General features: G+C 56.2%; 2 protein-coding genes across 2 annotated transcripts; one reads left to right on the top strand and one right to left on the bottom strand.

The window, feature by feature from the left end:
• Positions 1-10280: 10280 nt before the first annotated feature.
• On the top strand, positions 10281-10964 carry LOC138353751 (spermidine/spermine N(1)-acetyltransferase-like protein 1). Its single transcript, XM_069307148.1, has one exon. It carries the CDS (start codon positions 10281-10283, stop codon positions 10962-10964), a length of 684 nt encoding a protein of 227 aa, XP_069163249.1.
• Positions 10965-11572: 608 nt separating this feature from the next.
• LOC138353752 (uncharacterized) lies at positions 11573-15401 on the bottom strand. The gene is made up of 2 exons (XM_069307149.1): positions 15110-15401; positions 11573-14940 (listed from the first exon to the last, which is right to left on the bottom strand). The coding sequence occupies exons 1-2, from the start codon at positions 15399-15401 to the stop codon at positions 11573-11575; spliced, it is 3660 nt and encodes a 1219-aa protein (XP_069163250.1).
• Positions 15402-15958: the final 557 nt, after the last annotated feature.

A 15958-nucleotide genomic window follows, 5' to 3' on the forward strand; every position in this document is an offset into this window, starting at 1 on the left:
CCACCTCCTCCCTCCTGCTTCCTCCCTCCCGCCTCTTCCCTCCCACCTCCTCCCTCCCGCCTCCTCCCTCCCGCCTCCTCCCTCCTGCCTCCTCCCTCCCACCTCCTCTCTCCCGTCTCCTCCCTCCCGTCTCCTCCCTCCCACCTCCTCCCTCCCACCTCCTCCCTCCCACCTCCTCCCTCCCGCCTCCTCCCTCCCGTCTCCTCCCTCCCGCTTCCTCCCTCCTGTCTCCTCCCTCCTGCCTCCTCCCTCACGCCTCCTCCCTCCCGTCTCCTCCCTCCACCTCCTACCTACCACCTCCTCCCTCCCGCCTCCTCCCTCCCGCCTCCTCCCTCCTGCCTCCTCCCTCCCACCTCCTCCCTCCCGCCTCCTCCCTCCCGTCTCCTCCCTCCCGTCTCCTCCCTCCCGTCTCCTCCCCCCCACCTCCTCCCTCCCGCCTCCTCCCTCCCGTCTCCTCCCTCCCGTCTCCTCCCTCCCGTCTCCTCCCCCCCACCTCCTCCCTCCCGCCTCCTCCCTCCCACCTCCTCCCTCCCGCCTCCTCCCTCCCGTCTCCTCCCTCCCGCTTCCTCCCTCCTGTCTCCTCCCTCCTGCCTCCTCCCTCACGCCTCCTCCCTCCCGTCTCCTCCCTCCCACCTCCTACCTACCACCTCCTCCCTCCCGCCTCCTCCCTCCCGCCTCCTCCCTCCTGCCTCCTCCCTCCCACCTCCTCCCTCCCGCCTCCTCCCTCCCGTCTCCTCCCTCCCGTCTCCTCCCCCCCACCTCCTCCCTCCTGCCTCCTCCCTCCCACCTCCTCCCTCCCGCCTCCTCCCTCCCGTCTCCTCCCTCCCGTCTCCTCCCTCCCGTCTCCTCCCCCCCACCTCCTCCCTCCAGCCTCCTCGCTCCCACCTCCTCCCTCCCGCCTCCTTTCTCCCGCCTCCTCCCTCCCGTCTCCTCCCTCCCGTCTCCTCCCTCCCGCCTCCTCCCTCCCGCCTCCTCCCTCCCGCCTCCTCCCTCCCGTCTCCTCCCTCCCTGCTCCTCCCTCTCGCTCCCTCCCTCCCGTCTCCTCCCTCCCGCCTCCTCCCTCCTGCCTCCCCCCTCCCACCTCCTCCCTGCCGTCTCCTCCCTCCTGCCTCCCCCCCTCCCACCTCCTCCCTCCCGCTTCCTGCCTCCCGTCTCCTCCCTCCCGCTTCCTTCCTCCCGTCTCCTCCCTCCTGCCTCCCCCCTCCCGCTTCCTCCCTCCCGTCTCCTCCCTACCGCCTCCTCCCTCCCGTCTCCTCCCTCCCGTCTCCTCCTTCCCGTCTCCTCCCTCCCGTCTCCTCCCTCTCGCTTCCTCCCTCCCGTCTCCTCCTTCCCGTCTCCTCCCTCCCGTCTCCTCCCTCTCGCTTCCTCCCTCCCGTCTCCTCCCTCCTGCCTCCCCTCTCCCACCTCCTCCCTCCCGCTTCCTCCCTCCCGTCTCCTCCCTGCCGCTTCCTTCCTCCCGTCTCCTCCCTCCTGCCTCCCCCCCTCCCACCTCCTCCCTCCCGCTTCCTCCCTCCCGTCTCCTCCCTCTCGCTTCCTCCCTCCCGTCTCCTCCCTCCTGCGTCCCCCCCTCCCACCTACTCCCTCCCGCTTCCACCCTCCCGTCTCCTCCCTCCCGTCTCCTCCCTCTCGTTTCCTCCCTCCCGCTTCCTCTCTCCCGTCTCCTCCCTCCCGTCTCCTCCCTCTCGTCTTCTCCCTCCGGCCTCCTCCCTCCCGCTCCCTCCCTTCTGCCTCCTCCCTCCCGTCTCCTCCCTCCCACCTCCTCCCTCCCGTCTCCTCCCTTCCGCCTCCTCCCTCCCGTCTCCTCCCTCCCGCCTCCTCCCTCCCGTCTCCTCCTTCCCGTCTTCTCCCTCCCGCTTCTTCCCTCCCGCTTCCTCCCTCCCGTCTCCTCCCTCCCGCCTCCTCTCTCCAGTCTCCTCCCTTCCTCTTCCTCCCTCCCGCTTCCTCCCTCCCGTCTCCTCCCTCCCGTCTCCTCCCCCCCGCTCCCTCCCTCCCGCTTCCTCCCTCCCGTCTTCTCCCTCCCGTCTCCTCCCTCCCGTCTCCTCCCTCCCGGCTCCTTCCTCCCGCCTACTCCCTCCCGCCTCCTCCCTCCCGCCTCCTCCCTCCCGCCTCCTCCCTCCCGCCTACTACCTCCCGCCTCCTCCCTCCCGCCTACTCCCTCCCGCCTCCTCCCTCCCGCCTACTCCCTCCCGCCTCCTCCCTCCCGTCTCCTCCCTCCTGTCTCCTCCCTTCCGTCTCCTCCCTCCCGCCTCCTCTCTCCCGTCTCCTCCCTTCCTCTTCATCCCTCCCGCTTCCTCCCTCCCGTCTCCTCCCTCCCGTCTCCTCCCCCCCGCTCCCTCCCTCCCGCTTCCTCCCTCCCGTCTCCTCCCTCCCGTCTCCTCCCTCCCGCCTCCTCCCTCCCGCCTCCTCCCTCCCGTCTCCTCCCTCCCGTCTCCTCCTGGTGTAAGACTTACTTACACCAGGCTCCACTTACCTGGTGTAAGTGTGCCTGGTGTAAGTGTGCCTGGTGTAAGTGAGCCTAGTGTAAGTGTGCCTGGTGTAAGTGTGCCTGGTGTAAGTGTGCCTGGTGTAAGTGAGCCTAGTGTAAGTGTGCCTGGTGTAAGTGTGCCTGGTGTAAGTGTGCCTGGTGTAAGTGAGCTTGGTGTAAGTGTGCCTGGTGTAAGTGTGCCTGGTGTAAGTGAGCCTAGTGTAAGTGTGCCTGGTGTAAGTGAGCCTAGTGTAAGTGTGCCTGGTGTAAGTGTGCCTGGTGTAAGTGTGCCTGGTGTAAGTGAGCCTAGTGTAAGTGAGCCTAGTGTAAGTGAGGCTGGTGTAAGTGAGGCTGGTGTAAGTGTGCCTGGTGTAAGTGAGCCTAGTGTAAGTGAGCCTAGTGTAAGTGAGGCTGGTGTTAGTGAGCCTAGTGTAAGTGAGCCTAGTGTAAGTGAGGCTGGTGTAAGTGAGCCTAGTGTAAGTGAGCCTGGTGTAAGTGTGCCTGGTGTAAGTGTGCCTGGTGTAAGTGTGCCTGGTGTAAGTGAGCCTAGTGTAAGTGTGCCTGGTGTAAGAGTGCCTGGTGTAAGTGTGCCTGGTGTAAGTGTGCCTGGTGTAAGTGAGCCTAGTGTAAGTGTGCCTGGTGTAAGTGAGCCTAGTGTAAGTGTGCCTGGTGTAAGTGTGCCTGGTGTAAGTGTGCCTGGTGTAAGTGAGCCTAGTGTAAGTGAGCCTGGTGTAAGTGTGCCTGGTGTAAGTGTGCCTGGTGTAAGTGTGCCTGGTGTAAGTGTGCCTGGTGTAAGTGAGCCTAGTGTAAGTGAGCCTGGTGTAAGTGTGCCTGGTGTAAGTGTGCCTGGTGTAAGTGTGCCTGGTGTAAGCGTGCCTGGTGTAAGTGTGCCTGGTGTAAGTGAGCCTAGTGTAAGTAAGGCTGGTGAAAGTGAGCCTGGTGTAAGTGTGCCTGGTGTAAGTGTGCCTGGTGTAAGTGTGCCTGGTGTAAGTGAGCCTAGTGTAAGTGTGCCTGGTGTAAGTGAGCCTAGTGTAAGTGTGCCTGGTGTAAGTGTGCCTGGTGTAAGTGAGCCTAGTGTAAGTGTGCCTGGTGTAAGTGAGCCTAGTGTAAGTGTGCCTGGTGTAAGTGTGCCTGGTGTAAGTGTGCCTGGTGTAAGTGAGCCTAGTGTAAGTGAGCCTGGTGTAAGTGTGCCTGGTGTAAGTGTGCCTGGTGTAAGTGTGCCTGGTGTAAGTGTGCCTGGTGTAAGTGAGCCTAGTGTAAGTGAGCCTGGTGTAAGTGTGCCTGGTGTAAGTGTGCCTGGTGTAAGTGTGCCTGGTGTAAGCGTGCCTGGTGTAAGTGTGCCTGGTGTAAGTGAGCCTAGTGTAAGTAAGGCTGGTGAAAGTGAGCCTGGTGTAAGTGTGCCTGGTGTAAGTGTGCCTGGTGTAAGTGTGCCTGGTGTAAGTGAGCCTAGTGTAAGTGTGCCTGGTGTAAGTGAGCCTAGTGTAAGTGTGCCTGGTGTAAGTGTGCCTGGTGTAAGTGTGCCTGGTGTAAGTGTGCCTGGTGTAAGTGTGCCTGGTGTAAGTGTGCCTGGTGTATGTGAGCCTGGTGTAAGTGTGCCTGGTGTAAGTGTGCCTGGTGTAAGTGTGCCTGGTGTAAGTGTGCCTGGTGTAAGTGTGCCTGGTGTAAGTGAGCCTAGTGGAAGTGTGCCTGGTGTAAGTGAGCCTTGTGTAAGTGTGCCTGGTGTAAGTGTGCCTGGTGTAAGTGTGCCTGGTGTAAGTGAGCCTAGTGTAAGTGTGCCTGGTGTAAGTGAGCCTAGTGTAAGTGAGGCTGGTGTAAGTGAGCCTAGTGTAAGTGAGCCTAGTGTAAGTGAGGCTGGTGTAAGTGAGCCTAGTGTTAGTGAGCCTAGTGTAAGTGAGCCTAGTTTAAGTGTGCCTGGTGTAAGTGTGCCTGGTGTAAGTGAGCCTAGTGTAAATGTCCCTAGTGTAAGTGTGCCTGGTGTAAGTGTGCCTGGTGTAAGTGTGCCTGGTGTAAGTGAGCCTAGTGTAAGTGTGCCTAGTGTAAGTGTGCCTGGTGTAAGTGTGCCTGGTGTAAGTGTGCCTGGTGTAAGTGTGCCTGGTGTAAGTGAGCCTAGTGTAAGTGTGCCTGGTGTAAGTGTGCCTGGTGTAAGTGAGCCTAGTGTAAGTGTGCCTAGTGTAATTGTGCCTGGTGTAAGTGTGCCTGGTGTAAGTGCGCCTGGTGTAAGTGTGCCTGGTGTAAGTGAGGCTGGTGTAAGTGTGCCTGGTGTAAGTGTGCCTGGTGTAAGTGTGCCTGGTGTAAGTGTGCCTGGTGTAAGTGAGGCTGGTGTAAGTGAGGCTGGTGTAAGTGTGCCTGGTGTAAGTGAGCCTAGTGTAAGTGTGCCTGGTGTAAGTGAGCCTGGTGTAAGTGAGCCTGGTGTAAGTGAGGCTGGTGTAAGTGTGCCTGGTGTAAGTGTGCCTGGTGTAAGTGAGGCTGGTGTAAGTGTGCGTGGTGTAAAGTGTGCCTGGTGTAAGTGAGCCTAGTGTAAGTGTGCCTGGTGTAAGGGAGGCTGGTGTAAGTGTGCCTGGTGTAAGTGAGGCTGGTGTAAGTGTGCCTGGTGTAAGTGAGGCTGGTGTAAGTGTGCCTGGTGTAAGTGAGCCTGGTGTAAGTGTGCCTGGTGTAAGTGTGCCTGGTGTAAGTGTGCCTGGTGTAAGTGAGGCTGGTGTAAGTGTGCCTGGTGTAAGTGTGCCTGGTGTAAGTGTGCCTGGTGAAAGTGTGCCTGGTGTAAGTGTGCCTGGTGTAAGTGAGCCTAGTGTAAGTGTGCCTGGTGTAAGTGTGCCTGGTGTAAGTGTGCCTGGTGTAAGTGAGGCTGGTGTAAGTGTGCCTGGTGTAAGTGTGCCTGGTGTAAGTGAGGCTGGTGTAAGTGTGCCTGGTGTAAGTGAGGCTGGTGTAAGTGTGCCTGGTGTAAGTGAGGCTGGTGTAAGTGTGCCTGGTGTAAGTGAGGCTGGTGTAAGTGTGCCTGGTGTAAGTGAGGCTGGTGTAAGTGTGCCTGGTGTAGGTGTGCCTGATGTAAGTGTGCCTGGTGTAAGTGTGCCTGGTGTAAGTGTGCCTGGTGTAAGTGAGGCTGGTGTAAGTGTGCCTGGTGTAAGTGAGGCTGGTGTAAGTGTGCCTGGTGTAAGTGAGCCTGGTGTAAGTGTGCCTGGTGTAAGTGTGCCTGGTGTAAGTGAGGCTGGTGTAAGTGTGCCTGGTGTAAGTGTGCCTGGTGTAAGTGTGCCTGGTGAAAGTGTGCCTGGTGTAAGTGTGCCTGGTGTAAGTGAGCCTAGTGTAAGTGTGCCTGGTGTAAGTGTGCCTCGTGTAAGTGTGCCTGGTGTAAGTGTGCCTGGTGTAAGTGAGGCTGGTGTAAGTGTGCCTGGTGTAAGTGAGGCTGGTGTAAGTGTGCCTGGTGTAAGTGAGCCTGGTGTAAGTGTGCCTGGTGTAAGTGTGCCTGGTGTAAGTGTGCCTGGTGTAAGTGAGGCTGGTGTAAGTGTGCCTGGTGTAAGTGTGCCTGGTGTAAGTGTGCCTGGTGAAAGTGTGCCTGGTGTAAGTGTGCCTGGTGTAAGTGAACCTAGTGTAAGTGTGCCTGGTGTAAGTGTGCCTGGTGTAAGTGTGCCTGGTGTAAGTGAGGCTGGTGTAAGTGTGCCTGGTGTAAGTGTGCCTGGTGTAAGTGAGGCTGGTGTAAGTGTGCCTGGTGTAAGTGAGGCTGGTGTAAGTGTGCCTGGTGTAAGTGAGGCTGGTGCAAGTGTGCCTGGTGTAAGTGAGGCTGGTGTAAGTGTGCTTGGTGTAGGTGTGCCTGATGTAAGTGTGCCTGGTGTAAGTGTGCCTGGTGTAAGTGAGGCTGGTGTAAGTGAGGCTGGTGTAAGTGAGCCTGGTGTAAGTGAGGCTGGTGTAAGTGTGCCTGGTGTAAGTGTGCCTGGTGTAAGTGTGCCTGGTGTAAGTGAGGCTGGTGTAAGTGTGCCTGGTGTAAGTGAGGCTGGTGTAAGTGTGCCTGGTGTAAGTGAGGCTGGTGTAAGTGTGCCTGGTGTAAGTGAGCCTGGTGTAAGTGTGCCTGGTGTAAGTGTGCCTGGTGTAAGTGAGCCTGGTGTAAGTGTGCCTGGTGTAAGTGTGCCTGGTGTAAGTGAGCCTGGTGTAAGTGTGCCTGGTGTAAGTGAGGCTGGTGTAAGTGTGCCTGGTGTAAGTGAGGCTGGTGTAAGTGTGCCTGGGGTAAGTGTGCCTGGTGTAAGTGAGCCTGGTGTAAGTGTGCCTGGTGTAAGTGAGGCTGGTGTAAGTGTGCCTGGTGTAAGTGAGGCTGGTGTAAGTGTGCCTGGTGTAAGTGTGCCTGGTGTAAGTGAGCCTGATGTAAGTGTGCCTGGTGTAAGTGAGGCTGGTGTAAGTGTGCCTGGTGTAAGTGAGGCTGGTGTAAGTGTGCCTGGTGTAAGTGTGCCTGGTGTAAGTGTGCCTGGTGTAAGTGTGCCTGGTGTAAGTGTGCCTGGTGTAAGCGCGCCTGGTGTAAGTGAGGCTGGTGTAAGTGAGGCTGGTGTAAGTGTGCCTGGTGTAAGTGTGCCTGGTGTAAGTGTGCCTGGTGTAAGTGAGGCTGGTGTAAGTGAGGCTGGTGTAAGTGTGCCTGGTGTAAGTGTGCCTGGTGTAAGTGAGGCTGGTGTAAGTGTGCCTGGTGTAAGTGTGCCTGGTGTAAGTGTGCCTGGTGTAAGCGCGCCTGGTGTAAGTGTGCCTGGTGTAAGTGAGGCTGGTGTAAGTGTGCCTGGTGTAAGTGTGCCTGGTGTAAGTGTGCCTGGTGTAAGTGTGCCTGGTGTAAGTGAGGCTGGTGTAAGTGAGGCTGGTGTAAGTGTGCCTGGTGTAAGTGAGGCTGGTGTAAGTGTGCCTGGTGTAAGTGAGGCTGGTGTAAGTGTGCCTGGTGTAAGTGAGCCTGGTGTAAGTGTGCCTGGTGTAAGTGAGGCTGGTGTAAGTGTGCCTGGTGTAAGTGAGGCTGGTGTAAGTGTGCCTGGTGTAAGTGAGCCTGGTGTAAGTGTGCCTGGTGTAAGTGAGGCTGGTGTAAGTGTGCCTGGTGTAAGTGAGGCTGGTGTAAGTGAGGCTGGTGTAAGTGTGCCTGGTGTAAGTGAGGCTGGTGTAAGTGTGCCTGGTGTAAGTGAGCCTGGTGTAAGTGAGCCTGGTGTAAGTGTGCCTGGTGTAAGTGAGGCTGGTGTAAGTGTGCCTGGTGTAAGTGAGGCTGGTGTAAGTGTGCCTGGTGTAAGTGTGCCTGGTGTAAGTGAGGCTGGTGTAAGTGAGGCTGGTGTAAGTGTGCCTGGTGTAAGTGAGGCTGGTGTAAGTGAGGCTGGTGTAAGTGTGCCTGGTGTAAGTGAGGCTGGTGTAAGTGTGCCTGGTGTAAGTGAGGCTGGTGTAAGTGAGGCTGGTGTAAGTGTGCCTGGTGTAAGTGAGGCTGGTGTAAGTGTGCCTGGTGTAAGTGAGCCTGGTGTAAGTGAGGCTGGTGTAAGCGCGCCTGTTGTAAGTGAGCCTGGTGTAAGTGAGCCTGTTTTTTTTTTATTATTATTATTTTCTACCACAGACGTGGCCACACATTTACAATGCTAACCAGCATATATACATTTTCTTCTGTCCTCCATGGACAGGGTTAGAGATGTGTTAAACATATAGTTCAAGGGTTTATTGAACACTCAACCACAGAAGGTGATTCGGTGCTTTTAAAGTGCTAAGCTAACCTACATACGTAAATACATAGATACACAGATTTACGAATGCCCTACATAAAGTGTTTGATGTGTCTTTTACATAGTGTCATTAATGTGCATTTACAAAGGTGAAATGTAATTCTGATCAACTTCCATATATACTTTATACACATACATATACATACACACACACACATATATGTACACATACATATATACATACATGTATACATACATATATTGTCGGAAAATCCGACACTATTTAATATCATACAGATAATAGCTGTATTGTATAAACAAGTTACCCATAGAAAACGTAACTTGTAGTGGAATTACCGTCTAAAGAAAACGGGATATCATCACCACATACTATTATAATTCACCAGCTATTCTGCTGGGAATTATTCTTAAATACATTAGTCTTTGGACTTTACCATCATAAAAACATCTTATATAAATTAACTTAATTATCAATATTAAAGTAGAGTAAATGTGACCCTTCTATCACTTTCTGAAATCTGGACAAAGTAGGCCAGGCGTCAGTGGGGAAGGAGGGCAGCCATTGTTATACGAGACCAGAGGCTCACACGGGAGCAAATTCGGCTCCTGTTAATTTTACTTGGACGTAGTGTTATGGATACCAAAGGTGTACCATCTGTCAACACGCTGTCAACAAATCAAGTTAAGTGTTCTTTCCGAAACCCATTATTTATCATTAGTGGCCATTAATGTCATTATATAGGGTGACCCGGTTAGATCACATGGAAGCCTCAAACTAAAGGTAATTAAGCCAGGTCTTCATGTTCCATGTACTGTTTTCTCTGATATACTTGTCATATATAGGTATCTGGCTTCACAGCTAGCGCACTTTTGACAGGTCAAGACGAGGATGCAAGATTTGTGCACCAGTTACTGGGTGATATGGAAGCTACCTCAAAGAGGATAATTTGGTGTCTACACCCTAGTTATACCTGGTGGACTAACCTGCTGTACTATAAGATAAGGAACCTCTTTAATGTATGTAGTTATTTCTGTAGTTTGATTGGCTGCATATATATATTAATTTAATAACCCCCCCCCCCTAATGTGTAGAGGATCGATTTGTGAGATTATGAGATTATTGCAGAAATACAGTCCACTTATCATTATACAAATTGCTATCGAAGTATATAAATTAACGTAAATATAAATTCATATAAATTAAATAAATATAAATCTCACAGGTCGGTTCCCACATATATACACACACACATGCATTCACATACATTTGTCTCTTTTACCCTGACAGAGTGAGATAGCTGATAGAGAAACTAGTGTGCAATTAAGCACTTAATCACTGAAGGTGCTTTTACAAGCTCAGGCTATATAGTTACATCACATACATACATTATATAATTGATATATTACATGGTTAATCTTGGGTACAAGTTCAATATATCATCAAGTGTTCCAGTACTCATATAGTAATTACACAGTTCATCATACCTTAGCCCAGGAGAGCGAAAGTCAGTCAATATGGGACATTCTACAATATAATGTTCAAGAGAGTGCATGTTTTCTCTTTCACAAAGTTGACACATTGTGTACTCGACATTTGGGTTTTGAGAAAGCTGCCAGATACGTCTATATCCCAGGCGTATTCTGGCCACTATAACATCACATTGCCGGGTTCTTGTTCTATTAGTCCCATATGTGAATGTCTCCTCACGATATCTATCATAATATTTAATGCTACAACTTTCAGGTCTTTGTGAATTTGTTAGGTCGGTGAGATCTTCATTAGATATTTGTTTAAGTATTCTCTTTAATTGCCATTGCTAATGAAACACCCATATCAATTTCTACCACTGGTTTTCTACAAGCTGTCTTTGCAAGCATATCAACAGTGTCATGCCTTGAGATGCCAACATGTGATGGTATCCATAGGAATTTAATTTCAAATCTGTTTTCAAAACATTCATTCGAATATCACTGACTATTTTCTGGGTGTCACTGCTATGTGCGTTCAGTGCCAGGAGTGCACTCTGCGAGTCACAATATATAAGTCCACTGCCTTTGTCTTTTAAAAATTCAGTGGCAAGGTATATGCCTTCAAGTTCGGTTTGAGTTGTACTTGCCCAGTCATTGACGCGCTTCATTGCTGTATGTACGAGAGAAGATTGTTCAAATATGTTACATGCACATCCGGTACACCTTCTTCTACTGGTGTAAGTGTGTCTGATGTCAGTGATCCTGGTGTAAGTGAGCCTAGTGTAAGTGAACCTGGTGCAAGTGAGCCTGGTATAAGTGAGCCTGGTGTAAACGAGCCTTGTGTAATCGTGCCTTGTGTAAATGAGCCTGGTTTAAGCGTGTCTGGTGTAAGCGCGCCTGGTGTAAGTGTGCCTGATGTAAACGAGCCTGGTATAAGCGAGCCTGGTGCAGGCAACCAGGCATGCGAGCCTGGTATGCGCGAACTTGGTGTAAGTGAGTCTGGTGTAAGCGTGCTTGGTGTAAGTGAGCCTAGTATAAGCGTGCCTGGTGTAAACGAGCCTGGTGTAAGCGTGCATTGTATAAGCAAGCCTGGTGTAAACGAGCGTGGTGTAAGCGTGCATGATATAAGCATGCCTGGTATAAGCAAGCCTGGTATAAGCAAGCCTGGTGTAAGCAAGCCTGGTATAAGCAAGCCTGGTGTAAGCAAGCCTGGTGTAAGCAAGCCTGGTGTAAGCGTGCATGGTGTAAGCAAGCCTGGTGTAAGCGTGCATGGTGTAAGCGTGCATGGTGTAAGCAAGCCTGGTGTAAGCGAGCTTGGTGTAAGTAAGCCTGGTCTGGAGTTTGTGGTGAGAGGGTGAGAGAGAAACACTAAAACCCGGAGCGTCTTGCTGCGGGTGATCCGTCAGAGGAACTCGCGGCGGCGGCGACGACGACGGTGGAGGATCCTATATAAACAGGCGGGAGTGTGGAGAACCCGTGTCACTTAAGGTTATTGATGGGTGGTCCAGGACACCTGATGCTCCCTCCAGGATCATTACCGTCTCTGGCCCTCCTGGCGCCTCACACACACACACACACACACACACACACACACACACACACACACACACACACACACACACACACACACACACACACACACACACACACACACACACCTTCACTGATTGAAAATCTTGTACCAAGTTATTTTGGGACTTTCCTCATTTTCTTCCCATTGTTGTAGTGTGGTTCCCACGGTGAAAATATTTACACTCCAATATTCTTCAGTAATGCTGGAGGTAATTTTTGTTTTTAAATTATATTCTCTCTATTGAGAACCGGTTGATATATAATTAGTATTCATACTAATGGGTTTTTTTTACAATAAATTACAAATTTCATCTGTAAAGTGTTCCAGAAATTTTTAATATACTTAGAATTTTTGTTTAAGTCGGCGACATATTTTTTTGTTTGTCATAAAACATCAAGTTTTGGTAGATTGGTCATCATCAGGATGGTCACTGGCGGGCGGTGGGTGTAGGATGGTCGCTGGCGGGCGGTGGGCATAGGATGGTCGCTGGCGGGGCGGTGGGTGTAGGATGGTCGCTGGCGGGCGGTGGGTGTAGGATGGTCGCTGGTAGGGCGGTGGGCATAGGATGGTCGCTGGCGGGCGGTGGGTGTAGGATGGTCGCTGGTGGGGCGGTGGGTGTAGGATGGTCGCTGGCGGGCGGTGGGTGTAGGATGGTCGCTGGTGGGGCGGTGGGCATAGGATGGTCGCTGGCGGGCGGTGGGTGTAGGATGGTCGCTGGCGGGCGGTGGGCATAGGATGGTCGCTGGTGGGGCGGTGGGTGTAGGATGGTCGCTGGCGGGCGGTGGGTGTAGGATGGTCGCTGGTAGGGCGGTGGGCATAGGATGGTCGCTGGCGGGCGGTGGGTGTAGGATGGTCGCTGGTGGGGCGGTGGGTGTAGGATGGTCGCTGGCGGGCGGTGGGTGTAGGATGGTCGCTGGTGGGGCGGTGGGCATAGGATGGTCGCTGGCGGGCGGTGGGTGTAGGATGGTCGCTGGCGGGCGGTGGGCATAGGATGGTCGCTGGCGGGGCGGTGGGTGTAGGATGGTCGCTGGCGGGCGGTGGGTGTAGGATGGTCGCTGGTAGGGCGGTGGGCATAGGATGGTCGCTGGCGGGCGGTGGGTGTAGGATGGTCGCTGGTGGGGCGGTGGGTGTAGGATGGTCGCTGGCGGGCGGTGGGTGTAGGATGGTCGCTGGTGGGGCGGTGGGCATAGGATGGTCGCTGGCGGGCGGTGGGTGTAGGATGGTCGCTGGCGGGCGGTGGGCATAGGATGGTCGCTGGTGGGGCGGTGGGTGTAGGATGGTCGCTGGCGGGGCGGTGGGTGTAGGATGGTCGCTGGCGGGGCGGTGGGTGTAGGATGGTCGCTGGTGGGGCGGTGGGTGTAGGATGGTCGCTGGTGGGGCGGTGGGTGTAGGATGGTCGCTGGCGGGGCGGTGGGTGTAGGATGGTCGCTGGTGGGGCGGTGGGTGTAGGATGGTCGCTGGTGGGGCGGTGGGTGTAGGATGGTCGCTGGCGGGGCGGTGGGTGTAGGATGGTCGCTGGTGGGGCGGTGGGTGTAGGATGGTCGCTGGTGGGGCGGTGGGTGTAGGATGGTCACTGGTAGGGCGGTGGGCGTAGGATGGTCGCTGGTGGGGCGGTGGGTGTAGGATGGTCGCTGGTGGGGCGGTGGGCATAGGATGGTCGCTGGCGGGCGGTGGGTGTAGGATGGTCACTGGTAGGGCGGTGGGCATAGGATGGTCGCTGGCGGGCGGTGGGTGTAGGATGGTCGCTGGCGGGCGGTGGGCATAGGATGGTCGCTGGCGGGGCGGTGGGTGTAGGATGGTCACTTGTAGGGCGGTGGGCATAGGATGGTCGCTGGCGGGCGGTGGGTGTAGGATGGTCGCTGGCGGGCGGTGGGTGTAGGATGGTCGCTGGCGGGCGGTGGGTGTAGGATGGTCGCTGGTGGGGCGGTGGGTGTAGGATGGTCGCTGGTGGGGCGGTGGGCGTAGGATGGTCGCTGGCGGGCGGTGGGTGTAGGATGGTCGCTGGTGGGGCGGTGGGCATAGGATGGTCGCTGGCGGGCGGTGGGTGTAGGATGGTCGCTGGTGGGGCGGTGGGTGTAGGATGGTCGCTGGTGGGGCGGTGGGTGTAGGATGGTCGCTGGCGGGCGGTGGGTGTAGGATGGTCGCTGGCGGGGCGGTGGGTGTAGGATGGTCGCTGGTAGGGCGGTGGGTGTAGGATGGTCGCTGGTGGGGCGGTGGGTGTAGGATGGTCGCTGGTGGGGCGGTGGGTGTAGGATGGTCGCTGGTGGGGCGGTGGGTGTAGGATGGTCGCTGGTGGGGCGGTGGGTGTAGGATGGTCGCTGGTGGGGCGGTGGGTGTAGGATGGTCGCTGGTGGGGCGGTGGGTGTAGGATGGTCGCTGGCGGGGCGGTGGGTGTAGGATGGTCGCTGGCGGGGCGGTGGGTGTAGGATGGTCGCTGGTGGGGCGGTGGGTGTAGGATGGTCGCTGGTGGGGCGGTGGGTGTAGGATGGTCGCTGGCGGGGCGGTGGGTGTAGGATGGTCGCTGGCGGGCGGTGGGTGTAGGATGGTCGCTGGTGGGGCGGTGGGTGTAGGATGGTCGCTGGTAGGGCGGTGGGTGTAGGATGGTCGCTGGTGGGGCGGTGGGTGTAGGATGGTCGCTGGTGGGGCGGTGGGTGTAGGATGGTCGCTGGCGGGGCGGTGGGTGTAGGATGGTCGCTGGTGGGGCGGTGGGTGTAGGATGGTCGCTGGCGGGGCGGTGGGCATAGGATGGTCGCTGGTGCGGCGGTGGGCATAGGATGGTCGCTGGCGGGCGGTGGGTGTAGGATGGTCGCTGGCGGGGCGGTGGGCATAGGATGGTCGCTGGTGCGGCGGTGGGTGTAGGATGGTCGCTGGTAGGGCGGTGGGCATAGGATGGTCGCTGGTGCGGCGGTGGGTGTAGGATGGTCGCTGGTGGGGCGATGGGCGTAGGATGGTCGCTGGCGGGGCGGTGGGCATAGGGTGGTCGCTGGTGCGGCAGTGGGTGTAGGATGGTCGCTGGTAGGGCGGTGGGCATAGGATGGTCGCTGGTGTGGCGGTGGGTGTAGGATGGTTGCTGGTGGGGCGGTGGGTGTAGGATGGTTGCTGGTGGGGCGGTGGGTGTAGGATGGTTGCTGGTAGGGCGGTGGGCATAGGATGGTCGCTGGTGGGGCGGTGGGCGTAGGATGGTCGCTGGTGGGGCGGTGGGCGTAGGATGGTCGCTGGTGGGGCGGTGGGCATAGGATGGTCGCTGGTGGGGCGGTGGGCGTAGGATGGTCGCTGGCACTGTGGTGGGCGTAGGATGGTCGCTGGCGGGGCGGTGGGCATAGGATGGTCGCTGGTGGGGCGGTGGGTGTAGGATGGTCGCTGGTGGGGCGGTGGGCATAGGATGGTCGCTGGTGGGGCGGTGGGCGTAGGATGGTCGCTGGTGGGGCGGTGGGCGTAGGATGGTCGCTGGCACTGTGGTGGGCGTAGGATGGTCGCTGGCGGGGCGGTGGGCATAGGATGGTCGCTGGTGGGGCGGTGGGTGTAGGATGGTCGCTGGTGGGGCGGTGGGCATAGGATGGTCGCTGGTGGGGCGGTGGGCGTAGGATGGTCGCTGGTGGGGCGGTGGGCGTAGGATGGTCGCTGGCACTGTGGTGGACGTAGGATGGTCGCTGGCACTGTGGTGGACGTAGGATGGTCGCTGGCGGGGCGGTGGGTGTAGGCCGGATTGTCGCTGGCGGGGCGGTGGGTGTTGGATGGTCGCTGGCGGGGCGGTGGGTGTTCTGACGGTGTCCCACCCCTATATTTCTCCTAACCCAGCTTGAAGAGTCATATCTCCATAACCTAAGCGTTCTCTGATATCCAGGGAACATTTTCATATGTGTGAGAGAGTGGGCGTTATCAGGTTGGCTGTAAAATTGCCATATAAGGGTGATTATGCAAGGGGCTTACGCCCTTTTGGGGCACAAGATGGCGCCGAGCCATTCTGTTTCCCTCCAAAACGTCGTGACTCCTCCCGGCACCTGATTGGCGAGGTCAGGTCACGTGCCAGAAGTAACCAGTGGTGAGAGCCCTCTGGCGGTGTGACGTCACGAGGCGGAGGACCCCAGGGGCGGCTGACGCCTGGGCGGGAGAGTACTTCTCGAGCCGCCCTAAAGTGTGGACGCACTCGAGTAAGCTCCAGATCTTGAGGCCAGAAAGCCCCTACCAGTGGATTTAAGCATCGCTTTAATACTGCAGACATCCTGTGGAGTGCCAGGAAGCAAGGGTTGGCCGGGATAGAGAGTCAAGAGCTCTCTATTCAAGAGTCTGTAGCAGGAACGGACGTGGGGGCTGGAAACGTTTGGGACGACCGGCGGACCGCGTTCTACATATCAAACGAGTAGCGACGGCCAGGCCGAATCCACTGGAAGTGAGGCAAGGGGAGCTCCACTGGGCTGCAAGTGCGACTACAGCGCCAGTGAGAGGAGGAAAGGGGCAACGGCGCAGGTATCTGACTCCAGTACCCCGAGTGAGAGGAGGAAGAGGGTCGTACCTGCCGGATGTGAGTACGGTGAGGACGCGTTATTACGAGGACGATTGAGGAACTTGTGTGTGTAGGAACTGATCAACGGAAGACCAGAAGCCAGGTCCAGAAACCTCATCATCCCTCGCCAGAGGACGAGTCGGCTTCGTAAAGGAATGAAGTAAGGTAGATAGTTATCACTCCCTTTACCCCTTAGATCTAGGTGAGCTAGGATATTTTATATATCGTGAGCATTTCTTGTTACCATTTATCGTCTATGTGATAGTGTTAGGCTA

This window comes from Procambarus clarkii, chromosome 59, assembly GCF_040958095.1.
Source record: "Procambarus clarkii isolate CNS0578487 chromosome 59, FALCON_Pclarkii_2.0, whole genome shotgun sequence".
NCBI lineage: Eukaryota > Metazoa > Arthropoda > Malacostraca > Decapoda > Cambaridae > Procambarus > Procambarus clarkii.

Bases quoted from the DNA above. Each gene is read 5' to 3' on its own strand.
- LOC138353751 (XM_069307148.1), top strand. From the start codon at position 10,281: ATGTACGAGAGAAGATTGTTCAAATATGTTACATGCACATCCGGTACA.
- LOC138353752 (XM_069307149.1), bottom strand. From the start codon at position 15,401: ATGTCTGCAGTATTAAAGCGATGCTTAAATCCACTGGTAGGGGCTTTC. The intron at 14,941-15,109 runs GTAAGCCCCTTG...GGACACCGTCAG, and splicing joins ATCTTGTGCCCCAAAAGGGC to AACACCCACCGCCCCGCCAG.